Source organism: Myotis daubentonii, chromosome 2 (genome assembly GCF_963259705.1).
Source record: "Myotis daubentonii chromosome 2, mMyoDau2.1, whole genome shotgun sequence".
Classification (NCBI taxonomy): Eukaryota; Metazoa; Chordata; class Mammalia; order Chiroptera; family Vespertilionidae; genus Myotis; species Myotis daubentonii.
The window spans coordinates 129,294,819-129,317,255 of NC_081841.1; the positions used below are offsets into that span (position 1 = coordinate 129,294,819).

The following is a 22,437-nucleotide window of genomic DNA, read 5'->3' on the forward strand; positions in this document are numbered from 1 at the left end:
CTCTATTCAGTAACTACAGACTTTTCTGGAGCTGAATGAGGGACAACACCATACCCCCTCTATGTGCACTCCATTCAGACAGATAATATGGGACACACACTCTAATAACATTCTGAAATTAAAAATTTGCTGCATCTATTTATAGTTTGCCAAAAAGGAAGAAAAAGAAGAAAAACTTCAGTGATTTAAAACCTAGAACAGATGTAAAAAACTGTATCTTACATGATTTCTCTGATCTCTCCAAATTAATCGATGTGTACTAAGGAGGAGGGTCCCAGCATCAAATTTTATCTAGAAAGACAAGATTATCACATAATATTAATAACGTATCACTCAATGTGGTCCAGTTGTTATTCCGCACAAATTATACAATAGTAAGTTTTTCACACATAAATATTTTAGAATTTGGCTTATCACAAATTAAAGAGAAACAATGCTACACACTTTATAAGCTATATATACAGCCTTGCTAAAATTAGGAAAAAATTGAAAACAACCTTGATGTGCAACAATAAGGGAGTGGTTAAATCAAGTATGGAACACTCCTAACATGGACTCTATACAGAGGTTAAAAAGAATAATGAGGTACAACTTCACAGACTGCCATGGAACTCTTAAGACATAGAGTTAGTGGGTTGAAAAGCAACTTATAGCATATTACACATGATAGATAGATAGATAGATAGATGATAAATAGATAGACAGACAGACACACAAACATAATCTCCACATTCCTCAAACTACAGACATATAATACATAAAAGTAGTAGAAAAAGGTCTACATGGCATACTTGCTGGTCTATTAACAATGATTATCTCAAAAAAAGTATGAAGGAGTAGGGAGAAGTAAAGGGCCCTTTTTTAAAACTTCACTATTGATTGAATTTTTTTCATGAGATTGGATTCGTGTGTAACACTCTTATAATTTTTAGAAATAATTTTTAAATACTAAGAAAATCTAGAAATAGACACAAACACATAAAAAGTAAGTGTGAATGAAGATTCAACCAGTAGCACTGGGACAAATGGGTTGCCCAGTAGGAAAAAACAATAAACATAAAGTTGGATTTATACCTAACATACTGCACCAAAATAAGTACAGGATGGATCAGATATCTGAGTTTAAAAATATACATAAAAGCAATACCAAAAAATCATGAGAGAATTTTTAAAATAATCTCAGAGTGGAGAAGGTCTTTGTAAGAAAAACACTAAACCAATTAGCATTAGAGGAAAAGGTCGATAAATTCAACTATACAAACATGTACGCACACAAATTCTTCATGGAAAAACCCACCAAGGGCAAAGTTAGCAGACTGAGAAAAATAATTGTAACTCCTATCAGAGACAAAGGGCTAATTTCCTTAAAATATAAAGAACTCTTACAAATCAATGAGAACAATGCCTGTTTCTCTAATGGATTACAGGCTAAGGCTATTAACAGGAAGTCCACAGAAAAGGAACCACAAATAACACATTAATAGGATTTACCTTATTTCATCAATTTTAAATGCACATGCCTTATACATTTTAATAAGTATGCATCTTATAATCAATGGCATCTTAGAAATTTTCAAATACAATAAGTACATAAAGATGCCCAACCCCATTGATAAGGAAAAGGCAAATTAAGGGAATATCAAGATACCCTTTCGTCCATGAGATTGGCAGAGACCCAAAAGTTTCATAAGATTGTGTTGGTGAATTGTTGGGGAAATAAGCATTTGCACACTTAGCTGGGAGGCTAACCTTTCAGGAGGGCAGTGTATTAATATCTGTCAAAAGTACAAATACCTATGTATTCCACATATAAATACCTATGTAGCACAGCTCTCTAGAATGATGCACTGGTGGCCTCTAATGGGGAATTGGATGCCAAAGAGACAGGGTAGGAGGGAGACTTTTACTTTATACTTGCTGTGGGTTTTTAATTTTTATCATGAAATTTTTGTCATCTACTCAAAACACAAATGTAAACGTGTTTTTTAAAACTAGAATACAGAGCTTCTTGTCAAGATGGCAGAGCATGTAAATGCCATTATTTTTATCTTCTCATAACCACATCAAAATTACAAATAAACTACAGAATAACCATCATTGATATCTTCCTGAAGTCTAGCTGAACAGAAGTCCTAAAGCTAAGGACATACAGAAGAAGCAACATCCAGACTGGTAAGAAGGATAGAGAGGTAGACAATGCTGGTCTCACACCCATGTGTGTTGGCTAAAAATCAGAAGTGGTACCTTGGCTGTGAGAGGTGGAAGTCCTCCTGAAGAACAAGGGGTTCCAGGCCTCCCAGCCCATGATTCCAGTGCTGGTTAAAGAAGTCCCCCCAACTTCTGTGAAAACCAGCAGGGATTGTGGCTGAGTGGGATGGAGGGCTGCTGGAGTCCCAGGAGGTCCTCTTAAAGGGCTCACACAGACTTACTCGCTGAATGACCCGCTCACTCTGAGCTCCAGCACTGGGTGGCAGCTTGAAAGGTGCCAGGACATATGGGGAGGAGGTAAATCATCTGGCTTCAGGGCAAGGGCTAGAGGGGCAGCGTTCTCCCAGGCAAAGTGCTGGCAGAAAAGCCACTGTTCCTTTGCTGAGCCCTCCTCCTATCAGCACAGGAGGGTGCCATATCTGAGTCTCCATTAACCTGGCTAACACTGTTTCCCTGGTGATTACCTGAGACACCCACCCCACCCAACTTTTAGGCCCACCCAAGCCACTTCCAATGGCTTTTCCATACAGCCAACCTCTCTTGGCTCATGCTGCAGACCTTCCTAAAATTTCTCAAAGGTTCAAAAACACTTAACAAGCAGCACCTGGCCTCACCACATCACAGAACTCTTGCTAAATAGTCCAAAACCCAGCACCAGTGGCAGCCAGCCTCAATTTGAAGCTTAGCATCTCACAGGCACCTCCAACTTCAGCACAAGTGGCTTCATCTGCAAATCACTTTGTAGCTCATCAGGGGGTCCCGAGCAGGGCATAGGCAGCAGTTGACCTTGGCCTACACCTCCTGGGAGGCCCCAGAACAAGTACAACCAGTGGACAGCTTCAGACCACACCAGAGTACCATCAAACCACCTCTATGAGCGACTCAAGGGGCAGACTCGACCAGCACCAAAGCCCCAGTGAAGCAAGTTCTCATGAAATCAGCCTCTGCACAGCAGTTCCTACGCTATAGTTATGGCTGGTCCTCACAGCTGATCTGCCTGGGGGTCAATCCCTCCCAGTTATGTGTCAACAGCAATCAAGGCTCAACTACAACAGGAGGGTGCTCAGAGCCCAAATGGGGTGGTGAGAGGGGACTGCACACCTGGAACACCCAGCTTGAGTGACTGGGAGCCCTGTGCCACTGGGTCCTACAGGACAACTACTACATAGAGCAGTGATGGCGAACCTATGACACACGTGTCAGAGGTGACACACAAACTCATTTTTTTGGTTGATTTTTCTTTGTTAAATGGCATTTAAATATATAAAATAAGTATCAAAAATATAAATTGAGAAACCAAGATGGCGGCATAGGTAAACACCAGAGTTTGCTGCCTCAAACAACCACTTCAAAAATACAACTAAAAGATGAAACGGACATCACCCAGAACCACAGGAAAGCTGGCTGATTGGAAATTCTACAACTAGAAGGAAAGAGAAAAGCATACAGAGACTCAGAGGAAGCGCAGTGCGGAAGTAAAATGCTAAGATACAGAGGCGGACACGGAGCGGGCTGGCGGCTGAGGGTGCGGTTGTTGTTTTCAATCGGGAGGGATCTCAGGCTCTGAGCTCCAGTTCCAGGTGAGTCTCTGGGGACCCAGACTCATACGGGAGAAGCAGGACTGTCTGGCATCGGTCAGAACTCGAGGGCAGCTTTCTCTCGGAGCGGCTTGCAGCGATTGCCGAGACATTGAGAAGTGGGGCCTCTGAGAGCAGCCATAACTGCTAGCCCCGCCCTGTTGATCCCAGGGGACCCGCCCCGCCCAAGCCCTGCAGGGAGACTTTTGCTGGATAGCCTAAGGCAGAAGCTAGATTAGCACCTCCCTAGACATCCAGGAGCCAGTGTACCCAGAGGTCAGAGTGGGACCATCCAGTTTGCAGCTCCGTGGAACCATAAAGGACACACTCAGGGGGCAGACTCAGTGAGCACCAAAGCCCCATTGAAGCAAGGCTTGCCCCGGAGGGGTGTCTCCAGCACAGAAGTTCTCCCACTGCAGACACAGCTGATTCTCACAGCCAATTGGCCTGGAGGTCAATTCCTCCCAGTGATACCTACAACAATCAAGGCTTAACTACAACAAGACTGTGCACAAAGACCACAAGGGGGTGCACCAAGAGTGTCCTCCTCAGGCAACTGGGGAGGCTGAACCACTGGGCCCTAGAGGACACTAAGCACAGAAAAGCACTTTATCAACACAGGGAAGCATAAAAAATGCAGAGACAAAGAAAAAGGACACAAATGACAGAAATGGAGGAAAGCAAACTACTGGATATAGAGTTCAAAACCACACTTTTAAGGTTTTTCAAGAATTTTCTAGAAACTGGCAATAAACTTAATGAGACCCTCAAGATATGTAATGAGACCCTCGAGGTTGTGATAAAGGACGAACTAGAAATTACGCATACACTGACTGTAATAAAGAATATTATACAGACTCCCAACAGCAGACCAGAGGATCGCGAGAATCAAGGCAAAGATTTGAAATACGAAGAAGCAAAAAACACCCAACTGGAAAAGCAAAATGAAAAAAGAATCCAAAAATACGAAGATAGTGTAAGGAGCCTCTGGGACAGCTTCAAGCGTACCAACATCCAAATTATAGGGGTGCCAGAAGAAGAGAGAGAGCAAGATATTGAAAACCTATTTGAAGAAATAATGACAGAAAACTTCCCCCACATGGTGAAAGAAATAGACTTACAAGTGCAGGAAGTGCAGAGAACCCCAAACAAAAGGAATCCAAAGAGGACCACACCAAGACACATCATCATTAAAATGCCAAGAGCAAAAGACAAAGAGAGAATCTTAAAAGCAGCAAGAGGAAAAAAGTCAGTTACCTACAAGGGAGTACCCATAAGACTGTCAGCTGATTTCTCAACAGAAACTTTGAAGGCCAGAAGGGAGTGGCAAGAAATATTCAAAGTGATGAATGCCAAGAACCTACAACCAAGATTTCTTTACCCAGCAAAGCTATCATTCAGAATTGAAGGTCAGATAAAGAGCCTCACAGATAAGGAAAAGCTAAAGGAGTTCATCACCAACAAACCAGTATTATATGAAATGCTGAAAGGTATCCTTTAAGAAGAGGAAGAAGAAGAAGAAGAAGGTAAAGATACAAATTATGAACAACAAATACACATGTATCAACAAGTGAATCTGAAAATCAAGTGAATAATCTGATGAACAGAATAAACTGGTGATTATAATAGAATCAGGGGCATAGAAAGAGAGTGGACTGACTATTCTTGGGGAGGAAAGGGGTGAGGGGGATGTGGGAAGAGACTGGACAAAAATCGTGCAACTATGGATGAGGACAGTGGGTGGGGAGTGAGGGAGGAGGGTGGGGTGGGAACTGGGTGGAGGGGAGTTATGGGGGGAATAAAAGAGGAACAAATGTAATAATCTGAACAATAAAGATTTAATTAAAAATATATATATACAAATCTTTGTTTTACTATGGTTGCAGATATCAAAAAATTTCTATATGTGACAAAGCACCAGAGTTAAGTTAGGGTTTTTCAAAATGTTGACACGCTGAGTTCAAAAGGTTTGCCATCACTGACATAGAGCAACTTCACCAAGACAGGGAGGTGTGGCAGCTGTACCTGACATAGAAAGAAACACAGGAAGGCAGGCAATGTGAGAAAGCAAACAGGTCCCAAATGAAAGAACAAATCAAAACTCCACAAAACAAACTAAACAAAATGAAGACAAGAAATCTTCAGATAAAGAGTTCAAAGAACCAGTTATAGGGTGCTCAATAATCTCAGTGAGAACTTCAACAAAGAAATAGGAAACATAAAAATGAAGATAGAAAACATAAAAAAAGAACCAGTCAAAAATGAAGAATACATTAGAGGGACTCAATAGTAGATTAGATAAAGTAGAGGATCAAATCAGCAATATCTACACTAATAAAAGACAAACATGCAAATTGACCGTACCTTCATTATGCCTTAAGCCACGCCCACCAGCCACTCAGAGCAACTATATGCAAATTAACCCAACCAAGATGGTGGCTGGCAGCCACGGAGCTGGAGCAAGCAGGAGGCTTGGTTGCTCCAGTGATGGAGGAAGCCAAGCTTCCCACCTGCCATGGCTGGCTCTCAGCTCCACTCAAGGCAACAAAGTTTCAATTATAGATGGTAAATAAAGCCCAGATACCTGCTTTCAGCCCGCCTTGGCCACGGAGCTGGATCGAGCAGGAGGCTTGGGTTGCCCCTGGCGATGGAGGAAGCCAAGCTTCCTGCCCGCTCTGGCCGGCTCTGAGCTCCACTCAAGGCTACAAAGTTTCAATTATAGAAGGTAAACAAATCCCAGAATAAAAAGTAAAAAGAAAAAAAGGAGAGGCTGGGAGCTTCCGTCGCTGGGGGGCTTGGCCAGCCTGAAAACGGCCCTCAGCCCCTCACCTAAACTGGCCAGGCACCCCAGTGGGGACCCCCCACCCTAAAGGGGGTGTGGCCAGCCTGCAAACAGCCATCAGCCCCTCACCCAGGCTGGCCAGGCACCCGAGCGGGACCCCCCACCCTGATCCGGGACACCCTTCAGGGCAAACCAGCCAGCCCCCACCCATGCACCAGGCCTCTATCCTATATAGTAAACGGGTAATATGGAAACTGACCCTAACAGCAGAAGGACTGGGAATGACTGACCACTATGACACACGCTGACCACCAGGGGGCAGATGCTCAATGCAGAAGCTGCCCTCTGGTGGTCAGGGTGCTCTCACATGGGAGGAGCTCTGCTCAGCCACAAGCCAGGCTGATGGCTGCCAGTACAGCGGTGGTGGCTGGAGCCTCTCCTGACTCCTTAGCAGCACTAAGGATGTCCGACTGCAGCTTAGGTCTGCTCCCTGCTGGTAAGTGGACATCTCCTGAGGGCTGTCAGGCTGCCAGAGGGATGTCTGACTGCCAGCTTGGGCCCGATTCCCCAGGGAGCGGGCCTAAGCCAGCAGGTGGACATCCTCTGAGGGGTCCCAGACTGCAAGAGGGCATAGGCCGGGCTGAGGGACCCCCCCAAGTGCACAAATTTTTGTTCCCTGGGCCTCTAGTGTGTGTGTGTGTGTGTGTGTGTGTGTATGTATATATATATATATATACATATATATATATATATATACACACACACACATATGCCTAAGCAACCGTTTACGATCAATCCACTGGTTGTTATGATGCGCACTGACTATCAGGGAGCAGACACTCAATGCAGGAGCTGCCCCCTGGTGGTCAGTGCACTCCCCCAGACAAACTCCTGTGGTCCCTCCCCCTGGCCAGCCAGCCCCAATTAGGACTGGGCAAGACAGCCCCAATTGGCCCTGATTACTGGCCAGGCTGAGGGACCCCACCCATGCACAAATTTGTGCACTGGGCTTCTAGTTTAGAACATAAGTTAGAAGAAAATATGCAATCAAAACAGAAAAAAAGAAATCCAAAAAATGAGGACAGTTTAAAGGGTCTCTGGGACAACATTAAAGATACCAACATTCTCATCATGGGGATACCAGAAGGAGAAAAGAGAGCAAAAATAGGAATAAAAAATTTTTGAAGAAAAAGATCAAAAATAGGAATAATAAAATAACAATAAAAATATCTATCAACAATTACTTTAAATGTAAATTGATTAAATGCTCCAATCAAAAGGTATAGTATCTCAACCGATAAAAACAAGACCTTTAAATATGCTGCCTACAAGATACTTACTTCAGATTAAAAAAACACACACACACCGACTTAAAGTAAAGGTAAAGGGAAAGAAGAAGATATTTCATGAAAATGGAAACAAGAAAAAGAAAAAAAAAAGCTAGGGGAGCAATATTTTTACCAGACAAAAGAGACTTTAAAACAAGAGACAAAAAGGACCCAGCAATTTCACTTTTGGGTATTTATCCAAAGAAACCCAAAACACTAAATCAAAAGATATATGCATCCATATGTGCACTGCAGTATTATTTACAATAGCAAAGATATGGAAGCAACCTACATGCCCATCAATAGATAAATGGATAAAGAAGTGGATACAACGGAATATTATTCAGCCATAAAAAAAATGAAACCTTGCCATCTGCACCAATATGGGTGGACCCAGAGGGTACTGTGCTGATTAAAATTAGTCAGACAGCCCTAACCGGTTTGGCTCAGTGGACAGAGCGTTGGCCTGTGGACTGAAGGGTCCCAGGTTCGAGTTCGATTCTGGTCAAGGGCATGTACCTTGGTTGCAGGCACATCCCCAGTAGGAGATGTGCAGGAGGCAGCTGGTCAATGTTTCTCTCTCATCGATGTTTCTAACTCTCTATCCCTCTCCCTTCCTCTCTGTAAAAAATCAATAAAACATATTTTTAAAGAAATAAGTCAGACAAAGACAAATGTCATGATTCTACTAATATGTGGAATCTAAAAAACAAAATTAAAAAAAACAAGCAAAACAGAAATAGACTCATAGATACAGAGAATATTTTTATGGTTGCCAGATGGGATGAGGGCAGAGGGGGAGGGTAAAATGGGTAAAAGCATTGCCCTGGCCAGTATGACTCAGTGATTAGACCTTCAGCCCATGCACCAAAGTATCTGGGTTGCAGGTTTGATCCCAGCCCTGGTCAGGGCTCATGAGGAGGCAACAAATTGATATGTCTCTCACATCGATGTTTCTCTCTCTCTCTCTCTCTCTCTCTCTCTCTCTCTCTCTCTCTCTCTCTCTCTCTCTCCTCTCTTCCTCCTATCCTCCCTCCTGTCCACTCCCTCTAAAATCAATGGAAAAAAATAGGGTGAAGGGATTAAGAAGTACAAATCAGTACTTACAGACTAGCAATGGGACATAAAGTTAAAGTATAGCATAGGGAATATAGTCAATAATGTATAGTAATAAAAGCGTAATATGCAAATAGGCGAAACGGCCATACAGCAGAACGGGACTGCGAGGGCCAAGGCAGCCAGGCCTACTCTTGCACAAATTTTGTTCATAGAGCCTCTAGTACTGTAATAACTATATATGGTATCACATGGGTACTAGATTTATCATGGTGATCACTTCATAAGTTATATAAGTGTCTAAATCACTGGGTTGTACACCTGAAATTCATATAATATTGTACATCAACTGTAAATGAAAAACGGGGAAAAAAATTTTTAAGTATAATACAATCACAAAAAATGCCAGCCAAGTCTTTAGGACCAAACTTTTAATCCCCATTATTTGTTACTATGCATTGAAATTATATAAATAAGGAAATTTTACAGTTGCAACCCAAGAGATTAATAAATCAAACTACTTCATTTCGGTTAAAAGCAAAATATACTAGAAGCTTCTATTAACTCTAATTACTAGAAAGTAGAAATTGCCCTTCCGTAGGACTTGCTTATATCTTTTTGAGGAACAATTTGTCATTTCAAAAGTTACAAGGTTAATCCCGTTTATAAGGCTGTCTTACAACACAAACTCAATAAAAGCATTTTAGAGAGGGTCCAGTTTATTACAAATAATAGTCCTTTTGAGTTTAAAATAATGTGGTTGCAATGTCTATCAATTAAATAAACAATTCAAACATTATAGAGCATACATAAGTAAAAACAACCATAATGTAGTTGACACTTATATTACAAGATATTCATATTAATATAAAAAGCAGGTTTCAAAATAGCATACACAGCATGATTACATAAGCATACAGCACGCACATGTGCATGCAAACACACACACACACACAATACACCAAAAGTCATTATTAGTGGTTAGATTACTGATTATTTCAAGTTTCTTCTTTTTGCTTACCCACATTTAACAACTTTGTCTAATAAAAAAGTTAAGAAAATTTATTATAGGCATATATAATGTCACATAACTCTAAAATATATATAAACTAGAGGCCCAATACATGAAATTTGGCAGGGAGGGGGGTTCCTCAGCCCAGGACCCCTTGCTCCTAACCGCCCACCTGCTCATTCCTTACTGCTTGCCTCGATGCTCCTTAGCGCTGCCATGGAGGTGGGAGAGGCTCCCGCCACCACCGCTGTACTCGCCAGCCATGAGCACAGCTTCTGGCTGAGCAGCACTACCCCTGTGGGAGCACACTGACCACCAGGGGGCAGCTCCTGCATTTAGCGTCTGCCCCCTGGTAGTCAGTACACATCATAGCAACCAGTCGTTCGGGTCGTTCTGCCATAAGGGTTGCTGGGTTTTTATATAGGTAACTAGAGGCCCGATGCACAAAAATTTGTGCACTCGGGGGGGAGGGGGGTCCCTCAGCCCAGCCTGTGCCCTCTCGCAGTCTGGGACCCCTCGGGAGATAACGACCTGCTGGCTTAGGCCTGCTCCCGGGTGGCAGAGGGCAGGCCCAATCCCTAGGTGCAGCCCCTGGTCGGGCTCAGAGCAGGGCCGATTGGGGAGTTGGGGCGCCGCCCCCTGTCATGCACAGAGCAGGGTGGATTGGGAGGTTGCAATGCCACCCTCAGTCACACTCAGGGTAGGGGGGATTGGGGGGTTGGGGCACCGCCCCGTCACACTCAAGGCAGGGTCGATGGGGAGGTTGCGGCGCCACCTCCTGTCACGCACAGAACAGGGCCCATCAGGGGGTTGGGGAGCTCCCCCCTGTCACACACAGAGCCGCAGGGCGATCAGGGGGTTGGGGAGCTCCCCCCTATCAGGCACAGAGCAGGGCCAATCAGGGGGTTGGGGCGCCTTCCCCTGTCATGAACAGAGCAGGGCCAATAGGGAGGTTGTGGCCCCGCCCCATCACACACAGAGCCACAGGGCGATCAGGGGGTTTGGGCGCTGCCCCCTGTCACGCTGATCCCGGTGCCGGGAGGCCTCGCGGCTCCACTGATCCCGGTGCTGGGAGGCATATTACCCTTTTACTATATAGAATAGAGGCCTGGTGCATGGGTGGGGGCTGGCTGGTTTGCCCTGAAGGGTGTCCTGGATCAGGGTGGGGGTCCCCACTGGGGTGCCTAGCCAGCCTGGATGAGGGGATGATGGCTGTTTGCATCTGGTCACACACCCTTCAGGGTGGGGGTCCCCACTGGGGTGCCTGGCCAGTCTGGGTGAGGGGCTAAGGGCTGTTTTCAGGCTGGCGGGTGACTGAAGCTCCCAACTGCTCTTTTTTTTCTTTTCTTTTTTTTTTATTCTGGGCCAGCTTTAGTTCTGGCTCCAGCTCTGAGGCCTCTGCTGCTGAAAGCAGGTATCTGGTTTGTTTAGGTTCTGTAATCAAAACACTGTATCAATTCCAGCTCTGAGATCCCGGCCGGCTGAAAGCTGGTTTCTGGGGTTTTGTTTAGCTTCTGTATTTGTTACAATGTTTCAAACTGCAAGCTCAGAGACCGGCAAGGCAGGTGGGGAACGTTAGCTTCCTCTGTCACTGAAGCAAGCAAGCCTCATGTTCAGTTTAAGCTGCCTGGCTGCCGGCCACCATCTTGGCTGGCAGTTAATTTGTATATCGCCCTGATTAGCCAATGGGAAGGGTAGCGGTAGTACGCTAATTACCATGTTTCTCTTTTATTAGATAGGATTTTTGTTAAACCAAACACATGCAGAAATATTCTTTTGTCCAAAAAGTCCTTGTATAATAAAAACCAACCCTTTTGAGTTGAAATTTAAAAATTTATTTTCTAAGAGTAAGGCATTACTGAATTACCAATATCTTAATATTAATAAGTATTAACTAATATAGTTAATAAACTTTAATGGTCAGAGTCCTACTGAACCATCTACTTTACACTCTGTGAGAAATTATTCAACACTACAGAGAAAAGATTTTATGAGTTCCATGTTTTCCTATGAAACAGAAGTAAAACATACATAGTAGTGGCACTTAATTCTGATTGGTTTCAAAGGTTTGGGTTAATCTTGTGTATATAAAACCAAATAATTGAAAATATTTTTTAAATCGTTTTGCCAATAAGGTTGCCCTTTTCTAACAGCAAATATTTTATCAACTTAAGAGTAGTACATGATGCTACATTGGAGCATAATAGTTTTGGTTAAGGAGCTATTTATCTTGCCCTAGCCAGTTTTGCTCAGTGGATAGAGCATCAGCCTGTGGACTGAAGAGTCCCAAGTTCCATTCCAGTTAAGGGCACATGCCCAGGTTGCAGGCTCGATCCCCAGTAGGGGGCGTGCAAGAGGCAGCCGATCAATGATTCTCTCTCATCAATGATATTTCTATCTCTCTCTCCCTTTCAAGGGATCCCAAGGGATTGTGAGCTAAACCTGATAGACAAGTTTAGACTGGTTTGCTTCTACCACTTGAATAATTTTAACTACTTAAAGGTTGATCTAACTTAGGCATTTGATGAGTAAGTTCTTACCCTCTGTTGTTTTTTTTATTTACATTTTTTCTGTTATAAAAGTAACAGACAGTTAAAAAAACCTGAAAAATAATTTTTAAACTAAAAAAGAAAATGAAATCAATCATAATCATACCAGAGTATATGTGTACACACACACATGTATACACATATATGTGTGTGCATATATGTGATGTGTGTATATATGTGTATGTGCATTTGTATAATCTTTAAACTAAAAGAGGTCATGATATTTATAGTTAGTTTTTTAACATGCTTTTTTCACTTAGCAGCCTATCATTAGCAATTCCTCATCAGGACTGTCATATTTAATTAACCAATCCCTATGGTAGACATTCAGATTACTTCCAATGTTTCTCTATACATAATAATACATATCATATAATATTGCTGAGATGAACATCCACATTTGTTACATTTTTATACATCCACTAGAGGCCCGATGCACAAAATTCATGCAAGAGTAGGCCTTTCTTTCCCCAGCTGCCAGCACCAGCTTCCCTCTGGCACCTGGGACCCAGGCTTCCCTTGCAGCCCTGGCTTCCTCTAGAAGGTCGTCCAGAAGGACATCTGGTCTAATTAGCATATTATACTTTTATTATTATAGACTAGAGACCCGGTGCACAAAAATTTGTGCACTCGGGGGGTATGGGGGGTCCCTCAGCCCAGCCTGTGCCCTCTTGCAGTCTGGGGCCCCTCGGGGGTGACCACTTGCTGGCTTAGGCCTGCTCCCCGGGGGATTGGGCCTAAGCTGGCAATCAGACATCCCTCTAGCAGCCCGGCAGCCCTCGGGGGATGTCCACTTGCCAGCAGGGAGCAGGCCTAAACTGGAGTTGGACATCCTTAGCGCTGCTGAGGAGGCAGGAGAGGCTCCCACCACCATCGCTGTACTGGCAGCCATCAGCCTGGCTTGTGGCTGAGCAGGGCTCCTCCCATGTGAGAGCGCCCTGACCACCAGAGGGCAGCTTCTGCATTGAGCGTCTGCCCCCTGGTGGTCAGTGTGTGTCATAGTGATCAGTCATTCCCAGTCCTTCTGCTGTTAGGGTCAGTTTCCATATTACCCTTTTATTATATAGGATAGAGGCCTGATGCACGGGTGGGGGCCGGCTGGTTTGCCCTGAAGGGTGTCCCGGATCAGGGTGGGGGGTCCCGCTTGGGTGCCTGGCCAGCCTGGATGACGGGCTGATGGCTATTTGCAGCTGGTCACATACCCTTCAGGGTGGGGGTCCCCACTGAGGTGCCTGGCCAGCCTGGATGATGGGATGATGGCTGTTTGCAGCTGGTCACACACTCTTCAGGGTGGGGGTCCCCACTGGGGTGCCTGGCCAGTCTGGGTGAGGGGCTGAGGGCTGTTTTCAGGCTGGTGGGCGACTGAAGCTCCCAGCCTCTCCTTTTTTCTTTTTTTTTTATTCTGGGATTAATTTACCTTCTATAGCTGTCACTGGAGCTGAGAGCAGGCTCCAGCTCTGAGGCCGTTGCCGGCTGAAAGCAGGCACCTGGGTTTGTTTAGATTCTATAATTGAAACTCTGTTGCCATCACTGGCCACTCTAAGCTCTGAGGCCGCGCTGGCTGAAAGCAGGTTTCTGGGGTTTGTTTAGGTTCTATAATTGCAACATTGTTTCATCTGGAGCTCAGAGCTGAGCTGCAGCATGCGGGGAACGTTGACTTCCTCCATCACTGGAGTAAGCAAGCCTCATGTTCATGTTTGATTCAGCTGCCTGGCTGCCAGCCGCCATCTTGGCTGGCAGTTAATTTGCATATCTCGCTGATTAGCCAATGGGAAGGGTAGTGAAGTTATGGTTAATTGCCATGTTTCTCTATTATTAGATAGGATATTTCCCAAGGGTAAATTCCTAGAAGTGAAATAACTAGATGAAAGCAAAGAAATATTTTCTAAATCTTCTAGTATATGCAGCCAACTTGCCACTTTATGCTATTGATCACATTATTTTTTAAATTAGCTGAGGCTATAGAAGATTCTGTGAATGAAAACAAATAACCTATCTATACTGATTATGAAAATAACAAATTATCCATCCATAACGGGCCCATGTCTGATCAGTAGAGGTTTAACTCCTGTCTCTCCTGATAACTATGTATCTTACTTAGGCAAGTCACTTTCTGAGTTTTTCTCAGTCAGTGAAATACTAACCTCATATACCCATTGAGAGGATTAAATGAGATTGTATATAAAGCGCCCTGTATATAATAGGTGCTCTAGTTATTTAGAAATTTGTTTAACAATGTATTTCACACCCACAATGAGCCAGAAGAAACAAGGATGAGTAAGGCAGATTTCCTGCCCTCCTGGTCTATTAGACAGCCACTTGTGCACACTTGTCTGGGAAATGTGTTGGGATACAAAGCTCTGAAGGCTAAGCAGTCAAGGCAGCCAGTGAAAGATTTTGAAAGGAAACTTGATCAGACCTGGAAGCTGACTTGCAGCTTCTTAGAGTCTTCAGGCGTGTGAGATCTGGAAGCCTTCCAGCAGATGGAGGAGGCCAGGACACAGGACTTTCCCCCAGGACTCAGTCGCGCCCTCAGTCACACTAGTAACACTATTTCCAGCCCAGGGGCCACAGTGGTGAGCTGGCTTGTCCTAGAGTTCTGTTTCCATTTCAAGACACCTACACCCCTCCTTCACCACCCCAAGTGTTTAGAACAGTTAAGAATTCTTGACTAGATCAAAGGTCTCAACTCAACCAAGTTTTTCTTAATCCTCAGATACCTATTATCTACTTGTCTGCTAAACCAAGAAGCAAAACAATTTTAAGAGAAAAACAGAATTTGCTGGTTTAACAATCGTTTTTCATATACAGGTGTTAATGATTTTGATTTTTTATTATTTTAAATATATCAAAGTTACATTACGTGTCAGCCAAGATGTCCCTAATTTGCATGCTGGGATTCTACAGACTAGACTGTTGTGCTTTGCAAAAGCATGACTTCCAGAAGGGTGTGGCTTTGGAGGAGTCTCTGAAGACTAATCTACCCTTGTCAGCTTTCAGTTCTGAGAGCGGGGCATCATCAGACCCGGGTTACCCAGGCTTCCCATTTAAAATGGTTCCAAAGGTGTAACCTTGGTTTAAAAAACAAAAACAGCTGTCACTCCAGCCAGAAAGTGCAAACCCGATTTGGAATCAAGTCAATAAAAGTGCTGAGGAAGTCAATGGCTAAGTCCAAGCAAATTACTTAAGAAAAAGACCTGCCTCCATAATGGAGACAACACAGCACATGGAAAATGCCCAGAGGAGGAAGAGCCGGGCGGCGGAGCCTCCGATCCGGGCCGCGGGAGCCTGCGCCCCCGCAGGCGCAGCCAGGACCAGCCGTGGGGCAGGGAAGGTACAGAGGGAAGTGTCCCCAGCAGAACCAGGACGGACACGGAGCGGGCGACACTCCGGAAACGAACGTGGGTGTGTACGTGCTCTGCTACTCCCAGCTCACACATGTCAACCAGAACAGGAGGGCAGTGGCGGTCAGATGAAGTCCCCGCAGAACGCCTGCTTACAACTGACACTTATCCCCCCGGTGTGCGCACCCATCTCCGAAGGTGAATGCTTGGATTACGAGACGCGGCCTGCTACACTGCATCACACGACAAAACAAACGCTCAAAATCCCTTTCTAACGTAAATTTCTTTTTTAAAGAAAACTTTAGCTTTTTGGCGTCTCAAGGAGACGAGACCTCTTTTCAGAAATCCACTGAAGCAATCGGCCGGCCGCTCCGCGGGCTGGGCCGGAACCGCCGCGGCGCCGGGAGGCCGCACGGCCCGCCCTCCCGGTGGGAGGGGACGAGACCCCGGCGGGGTCCTCACCAGCGCGGGGCACACGCCGACCAGGCGGCGGAGGACGGGTGACCCGGCCGGCGCCCCTCCCGGCCCGCGCAGGCTGTGCCATTCTAAGGAAGATTTCGGGGGGCACAGGGGGTCGGCCACCGTGCGCGCCCGCCGGGAACCACCGGCCCGGCGTCGGAGCCAGTGCGCAGCTCGGGCGGCGCCGACGCGCAGGGGAGGCCCGGCAGGCCGGCTGACTGCGCGCCGAGGACCGAGAGCGAGGCCCGGCCGGGCCGCGCTGCCGCCCTACCTTCTCCTCGCCGTCGTAGATGCGCACCCCGCGCTGCTGGATCACCAGGGCCTCGTGGATCTCCAGAAGGCCGCTGGTCCACACGAAGCGGTCCATGCCTTCCGCCTGGCCCGCCCCACCGGCTCGCCCGCGCCGCCGTTCTCCGGCCGCTTGTGAGCGCTGGGTGGCCTGCACCGCCCCCTGGCGGCGGGCGGGGAGGGAGCGGCCAGCGGGAGCCCTGGGGAGTGCGCGGGCCCGAAGGTCCCCAGGGACGTGCAAGTGTGCCCGCAGCGCCCCCTGGCTGTCGTTCCGCCAATGGCCGGCGGGTTGTCCACCCCATCCTTTGTCCCGCAGAGGCAGGAACCCAGAGCTTACAAGGGACTTTGGTGGAGCCGGGACCGCAGTTTGGACTTCCTTATTGCTCATTATTCCTGCATCCCAAATGAATATTTATGGCCTGAATTTTTACACAGCTGCAATGGAAACCGAGGGTCCTGATTTAATGTGTGATTTTGATTTAATATGTAGCCCCAGCACTCTATTCTGTTTCTTTACAGCATGCCGTTAAATGTTAAGCCCTTACCTTAGTTATTAGTCCCTTGAGGCAGCAAGAGCAATGGCCATCCCTTGACGAATGGATGCAAGATAGGGGTTTGTTAAGCTAAAGATAACATCATGACCTGAGTTGTATTTCGGCTCCTGAAGCTGACGGACCCCCTAGCCACATCCTCATGAAACCAAACTGAAGGACACCAAAGGTGATCTCAAGACCTGAAATAAATGATTTACTATCCTAAAATTTTTCTTCAATTACAGATATTCAATATTATCTGATATTAGTTTCAGGTATACAGCGTAGTGGTTAGAGTCTACCGTTAGACATTCATATAATTTATGAAGTGATCCCATTGGTAAGTCTAGTATCCACCTGTAACCATACATAGCTGTTACAATACTATTGACTATTTTCCCTATGCCAGTGGTCAGCAAACTGCGGCTCGCGAGCCACATGCAGCTCTTTGGCCCCTTAAGTGTGGCTCTTCCACAAAATACCACGTGCGGGCGCACATGTACAGTGCGACTGAAACTTCATGGCCCATGCGTAGAAGTCGGTATTTTGTGGAAGAGCCACACTCAAGGGGCCAAAGAGCCGCATGTGGCTCGCAAGCCGCAGTTTGCCAACCACTGCCCTATGCTGTACTTTACAGCTCCATGACTATTTTGTAACTGTAAATTTGTACTTCTTAATCCCTTCAAGTTTTTCACCCAAACCCCCAACCACCTCTCTTATCTGGCAACCATCAGTTTGCTCTCTTCTATTTTGTTTGTTCATTTATTTTTTTCGTTAAATGCTACATGTAAATGAAATCATATGGTATTTGTCTTTCACTGTCTGACTTACTTCACTTAGCATAATACCCTCTAGGTCCATCCCTGTTATCACAAATGGTAAGATTTCATTCTTTTTATTATTATTATTATTGTTTAAAGTATTACATATGTCTCCTCTTTCCCCCTTCCCCCGCCACTCCCAAGATTTCATTCTTTTTATGGCCGAGTAATATCCCATTGTAGATATGTACCACACATCTTTATCTAATTGTCCAATGATGGGCACTTAGGTTGCTTCCATATCTTAGCTATCTTACCTAATAATATACAAACATGTAAATTGACTGTCCCTCTGCTACGCTCACCAGCCAATCAGGAGAGTATGCAAATTAACCCAACAAAGATGGCGGTTAATTTGCATACATAGGTGCGAAGCTGCGGAGCGGGAGCGGCCAAGACTGAAGGCTCCGGCCGGAGCGAAGGCCTGGGTCCCGGGTGCTGGAGGAAAACTGGTGCCAGCAGCCAGGGGAAGGGAACGCCTATTGCACGAATCTCTTCATGCAATGGGCCTCTAGTTATAAACAATGTTGGTTCCATGTGCACTTGAAAAGAATGTATATTCTGCTGCTTTGGGGTGAAATGCTCTAAAAATATCAATTAAATTCATCTGGTCTGATGTGTCATTTAAGACCACTATTTCCTTTTTTATTTTCAGTCTGGAAGATCAATACATTGATCACATAGTAGGGACATTAAAGTCTGCTACTATAACTTTATTACTGTTGATCCCTTCTGTTATGTCCACCAATATTTTCTTCATAGATTTAGGTGCTCCTGTGTTGGATGCATAAATGTTTAAAAGGGTTATATCCTTTTATTGGATTGATCCCTTTATCATTATGAAGTGTCCTGTCCTTTTTTGTCTCTTATTATAACCTTTGTTTTAAAGTCTATTTTGTCTGATATATGTATTACTCCCCCAGCTTTTTTTAAAATTTTCATTTGCATGAAATATCTTTTTCCATCCCTTTACTCTCAGTCTTTGTGTGTCTTCCATTCTGAAGTGGCTCTCTTGTAAACAGCATATGTATTGGTCTTATTTTCTTACCCATTCAGCTACCCTATGTCTTTTGCATGGAGCACTTAATCCATTTATATTTAAAGTGATTATTAATAGGTATGTAATTATTGTCATTTTATTACTTATATTTATGTTCTTTCCCCCTCCTTTTTCTTAAAGAAGTCCCTTTAGCATTTCTTGTAATACTGGGTGTTTTCTGCCACCTTGTCTTCCAAATCACTGATTCAGTTCTCTGCTTCATTTAATCTGTTGATTCCTTCTAGTGTATTCTTTTTTTAATATTTTTTATTTATTTTTTCAGTTTACAGTTTACATTCACAATTAGTTTCAGATGTGCAGCAAAGTGGTTAGAAAATCATGTACTTTACAGAGTGGTTCCCCTGATGCTTCAAGTACCTACCTGGCCCCATAAAACACATAATTATTACAGTATAGTGTATTCTTTCAGTTATTGTATTCTTATTTCTGACTGCTTCATCTTTTTTATTATTTCTATGTTCTTTTTTTATGCTTACTATACCTTTATTGAATTTCTCACTAAGTTTCTTGAGAATCCTTATAACCAGTGTTTTGAATTCTGTATATGGTGGATTGCTTGCCTCCATTCCATTTAGGTATTTTTCTGGAGTTTTCTCCTGGTCTTTCATTTGGGACATGTTTCTTTTTCTTTTTTCTTTTTTTTAATACGTTTTTATTGATTTTGAGAGGAGGGGAAGGGAGAGGGATATAGAGATAGAAACATCAATGAGAGAGAAACATCATCAATCAGCTGCCTCCTGCACGCTCCCTCCTGGGAATTGAGCCTGCAACCCCAGCATGTGCCCTTGGTTCATGGGTCGACACTCAACCACTGAACCACGCTAGCTGGCCTGGGACATGTTTCTTTGTCTCTCATCTTGGCTGCCTCTCTGTGTTTGTTTCTATCTATTAGTTAGATCTGCTACATCTTCCAGTCTTGACAGAGTGGCCTAATAGAGTAGGTTTTCTGTGGGGACCAGTGGCACAGTCTTCCTGATCACCTGAGCTGGGTGCTCCAGGCGTGTCCCTTGTGTGGGTTGTGTGCGCCCTCCTGTTATAGTTGAGCCTTGATTGCTGTTGGCATGTCAGTGGATGGGGTTGAGGCTGACTGGCTGTAAGTTTTGGCTGCAACCACCCCATACAAGCTGCTGGTGTGGGGGGCTGATTCCACAGAGCAGGACTCACCCCAGTGGGCTCTGATGTCTGCTGAAAGCACCCTTCTGGTGTGCCACTTGTGTAGCTAATTGGGTAGTGCTCTGTTGTCTGAAGCCAGCCACTGAATGTGGCCTCTGTTTCTGGGGCCTCTTGGAAGGGACTCTGGTGTTGGCCAAATTCGGCCTATGACAGCCTTGGCACTACCTCATAGGGGCTACAAAGTGCTGGGCCTGGAGATGTGTGGAAGAGGCCATGCTGTGAACTGAGGCTGGCTACCACCAGTACGAGCCTCAGGCCACTCATCAAATGAGCTTGCTGAGGTCTGCTGCCACCTGCTGGCTGCTTACAAGACTCAGCTATTGAAAGAGCCCCAGGTGGTATGCAAGTTTGGTGAGGCAGGGTCTCAGGGAGTCACCAGGGTGGGGCGAATGGTGTTCACCAGGTTAGTGCAGATTCAGATTTGGCTGTGTGAGAGAAGAGCTCAATACAGAGGCAATGGTGGCTGTCCCTCCAGCCCTTGCCCTGAAGCCATACAGCTCAGTTTTCCCTGTATGTCTCTGGTCCTCCCTCCCCCAGCCCAGCCCAGCCCAGCCCCTATCTCTCCCTGGAGTCCAGGGTGAGTGCCTACGAGAGAGTTAGCCTGTGTGAGGGACTTTTAGGAGGACACCTGGGTTTCCCGCAGCCTTCCATCTCATCCGGGAGAATCCCCACTGATTTTCACAGCAAGATGTTGTGGGGTTCCTCTTCCTGGCATTGTTTCTCCGGGATGGGGAGCCAAGTGTGGGGCTGGGACCCCTTGTTTCTCAGCGGGAGACCTCTGCCACTGAACTATCCCTCCCAATTCTCAACTGCCACAACTGGCTATGAAGCCAGCCTGGTTAATGTCTCCACCCACTCCTACCCATCTCAAAGTGGCTCCTTCTTTATATACGTAGTTACAGGACTTTTGTTCAGGTAGTCTTCGGATGGTTCTCTAAGTTGATTGTTCTGTAATTTACTTGTAATTAGAATGTGGTAATGGGAGGAGGCAAGCACAGAGTTTATCTATATTGTCATTTTGACTGGAACTCTTCCCCTCACCTCATTCTTGAATCAGTTTTACCCATGATCCCAAGCCCCTTACTCAGGATGACTTGTGATTATTTTTACTCTATAAAGTCTCTTTCTTGTCTGTAAGCCATCAGGGAGTTGGGTATTTTGGAGTAGGAACTCAACCATTCTCCAACTTGGCACCAATCCTAATAAGTTAATTCTTTTCACCACTGTAAACTCCTGATTGTACATTTCTTTCCATTTGTGCACACAGGCACACATGGAACTGGTTCAATTCCATGACAAAAGCTCAAGTCTGTCTCCCCTAACAAAATCTGGAGACAACTTTTAGGAGGTGAGGATTAGAAAAAGTTATTCATAAATTCTAATTTAGGAGGATCTGATTGGGTGATTCTGAACTTAGTCAATTGAAGTAAGGTATGGGAAGAGCAACATAAAGTACAAAGGAGTTCCAAGTTGGCAGGGTTTGATTGGTTGAAGTCATGCATTCCTAGTGGTGTTTGGTTTTCTTTTCAACTGGGCAACAGTTTCAGGCACCCCTCACTTTGAAAATGGGTCTAAGAATTTTAGGGAGAGAAACCAAGATGGCGGCATAGGTAAACACCGGAGTTTGCTGCCTCGAACAACCACTTCAAAAATAAAACTAAAAGACAAAACGGACATCATCCAGAACCACAGGAAGGCTGGCTGGGTGAAAGTTCTACAACTAGGAGGAAAGAGAAAAGCATACCGAGACCTAGAGGAGGCGCAGTGCTGAAGTAAAATACTAAGGCGCGGAGTGCATGCGGAGCAGGCTGGCGGCTGAGGGCGTGGTTGTCGTTTTCAATCAGGAAGGAGTCTCAGGCTCTGAGCTCCAGCTCCGGGCGAGTCTCTAGGGACCCAGACTCATACAGGAGAAGCGGGACTGTCTGGCATCGCTCAGAACCCTAGGGCAGCTTTCTCTCCGTGGGGCTTGCATCGATTACTGGGACACTGAGAAGCAGAGCCTCTGAGGGCAAGACTGAGAGCAGCCATAATTGCTAATCCCACCCTGTTGATCCCGTGGGACCCGCCAAGCCCAAGCCCTGCAGGGAGACTTTTGCTGGATAGCCTTAGGCAAAGGCTAGATTAGCACCTCCCTAGAGATCCAGGAGCCAGGAAGCCCAGAGGTCAGGGCGGGACCATCCAGTTTTCAGCTCTGTGGAACCATAAAAGACACACTCAGGGGGCAGACTCAGTGAGCACCAAAGCCCC

The 22,437-nt window shown here is 45.4% G+C and overlaps 1 protein-coding gene across 3 annotated transcripts in view; it reads right to left on the reverse strand.

The window, feature by feature from the left end:
• Nucleotides 1-16,755, reverse strand: part of VPS36 (vacuolar protein sorting 36 homolog) — a 45,408-nt gene extending 28,653 nt beyond the window's left edge. For 2 of the 3 annotated variants that reach the window (XM_059684522.1, XM_059684521.1), the window contains exons 1-2: nt 16,587-16,755; nt 223-291 (exon numbers count right to left, since the gene is read on the reverse strand). In XM_059684522.1, the coding sequence (XP_059540505.1) occupies nt 223-291; nt 16,587-16,682 (165 nt within the window). In that variant the 5' untranslated portion in view covers nt 16,683-16,755. The remainder of the gene's footprint in view (nt 1-222; nt 292-16,586) is intronic. The other variant, XM_059684520.1, reaches the window with a different exon arrangement.
• Nucleotides 16,756-22,437: the final 5,682 nt, after the last annotated feature.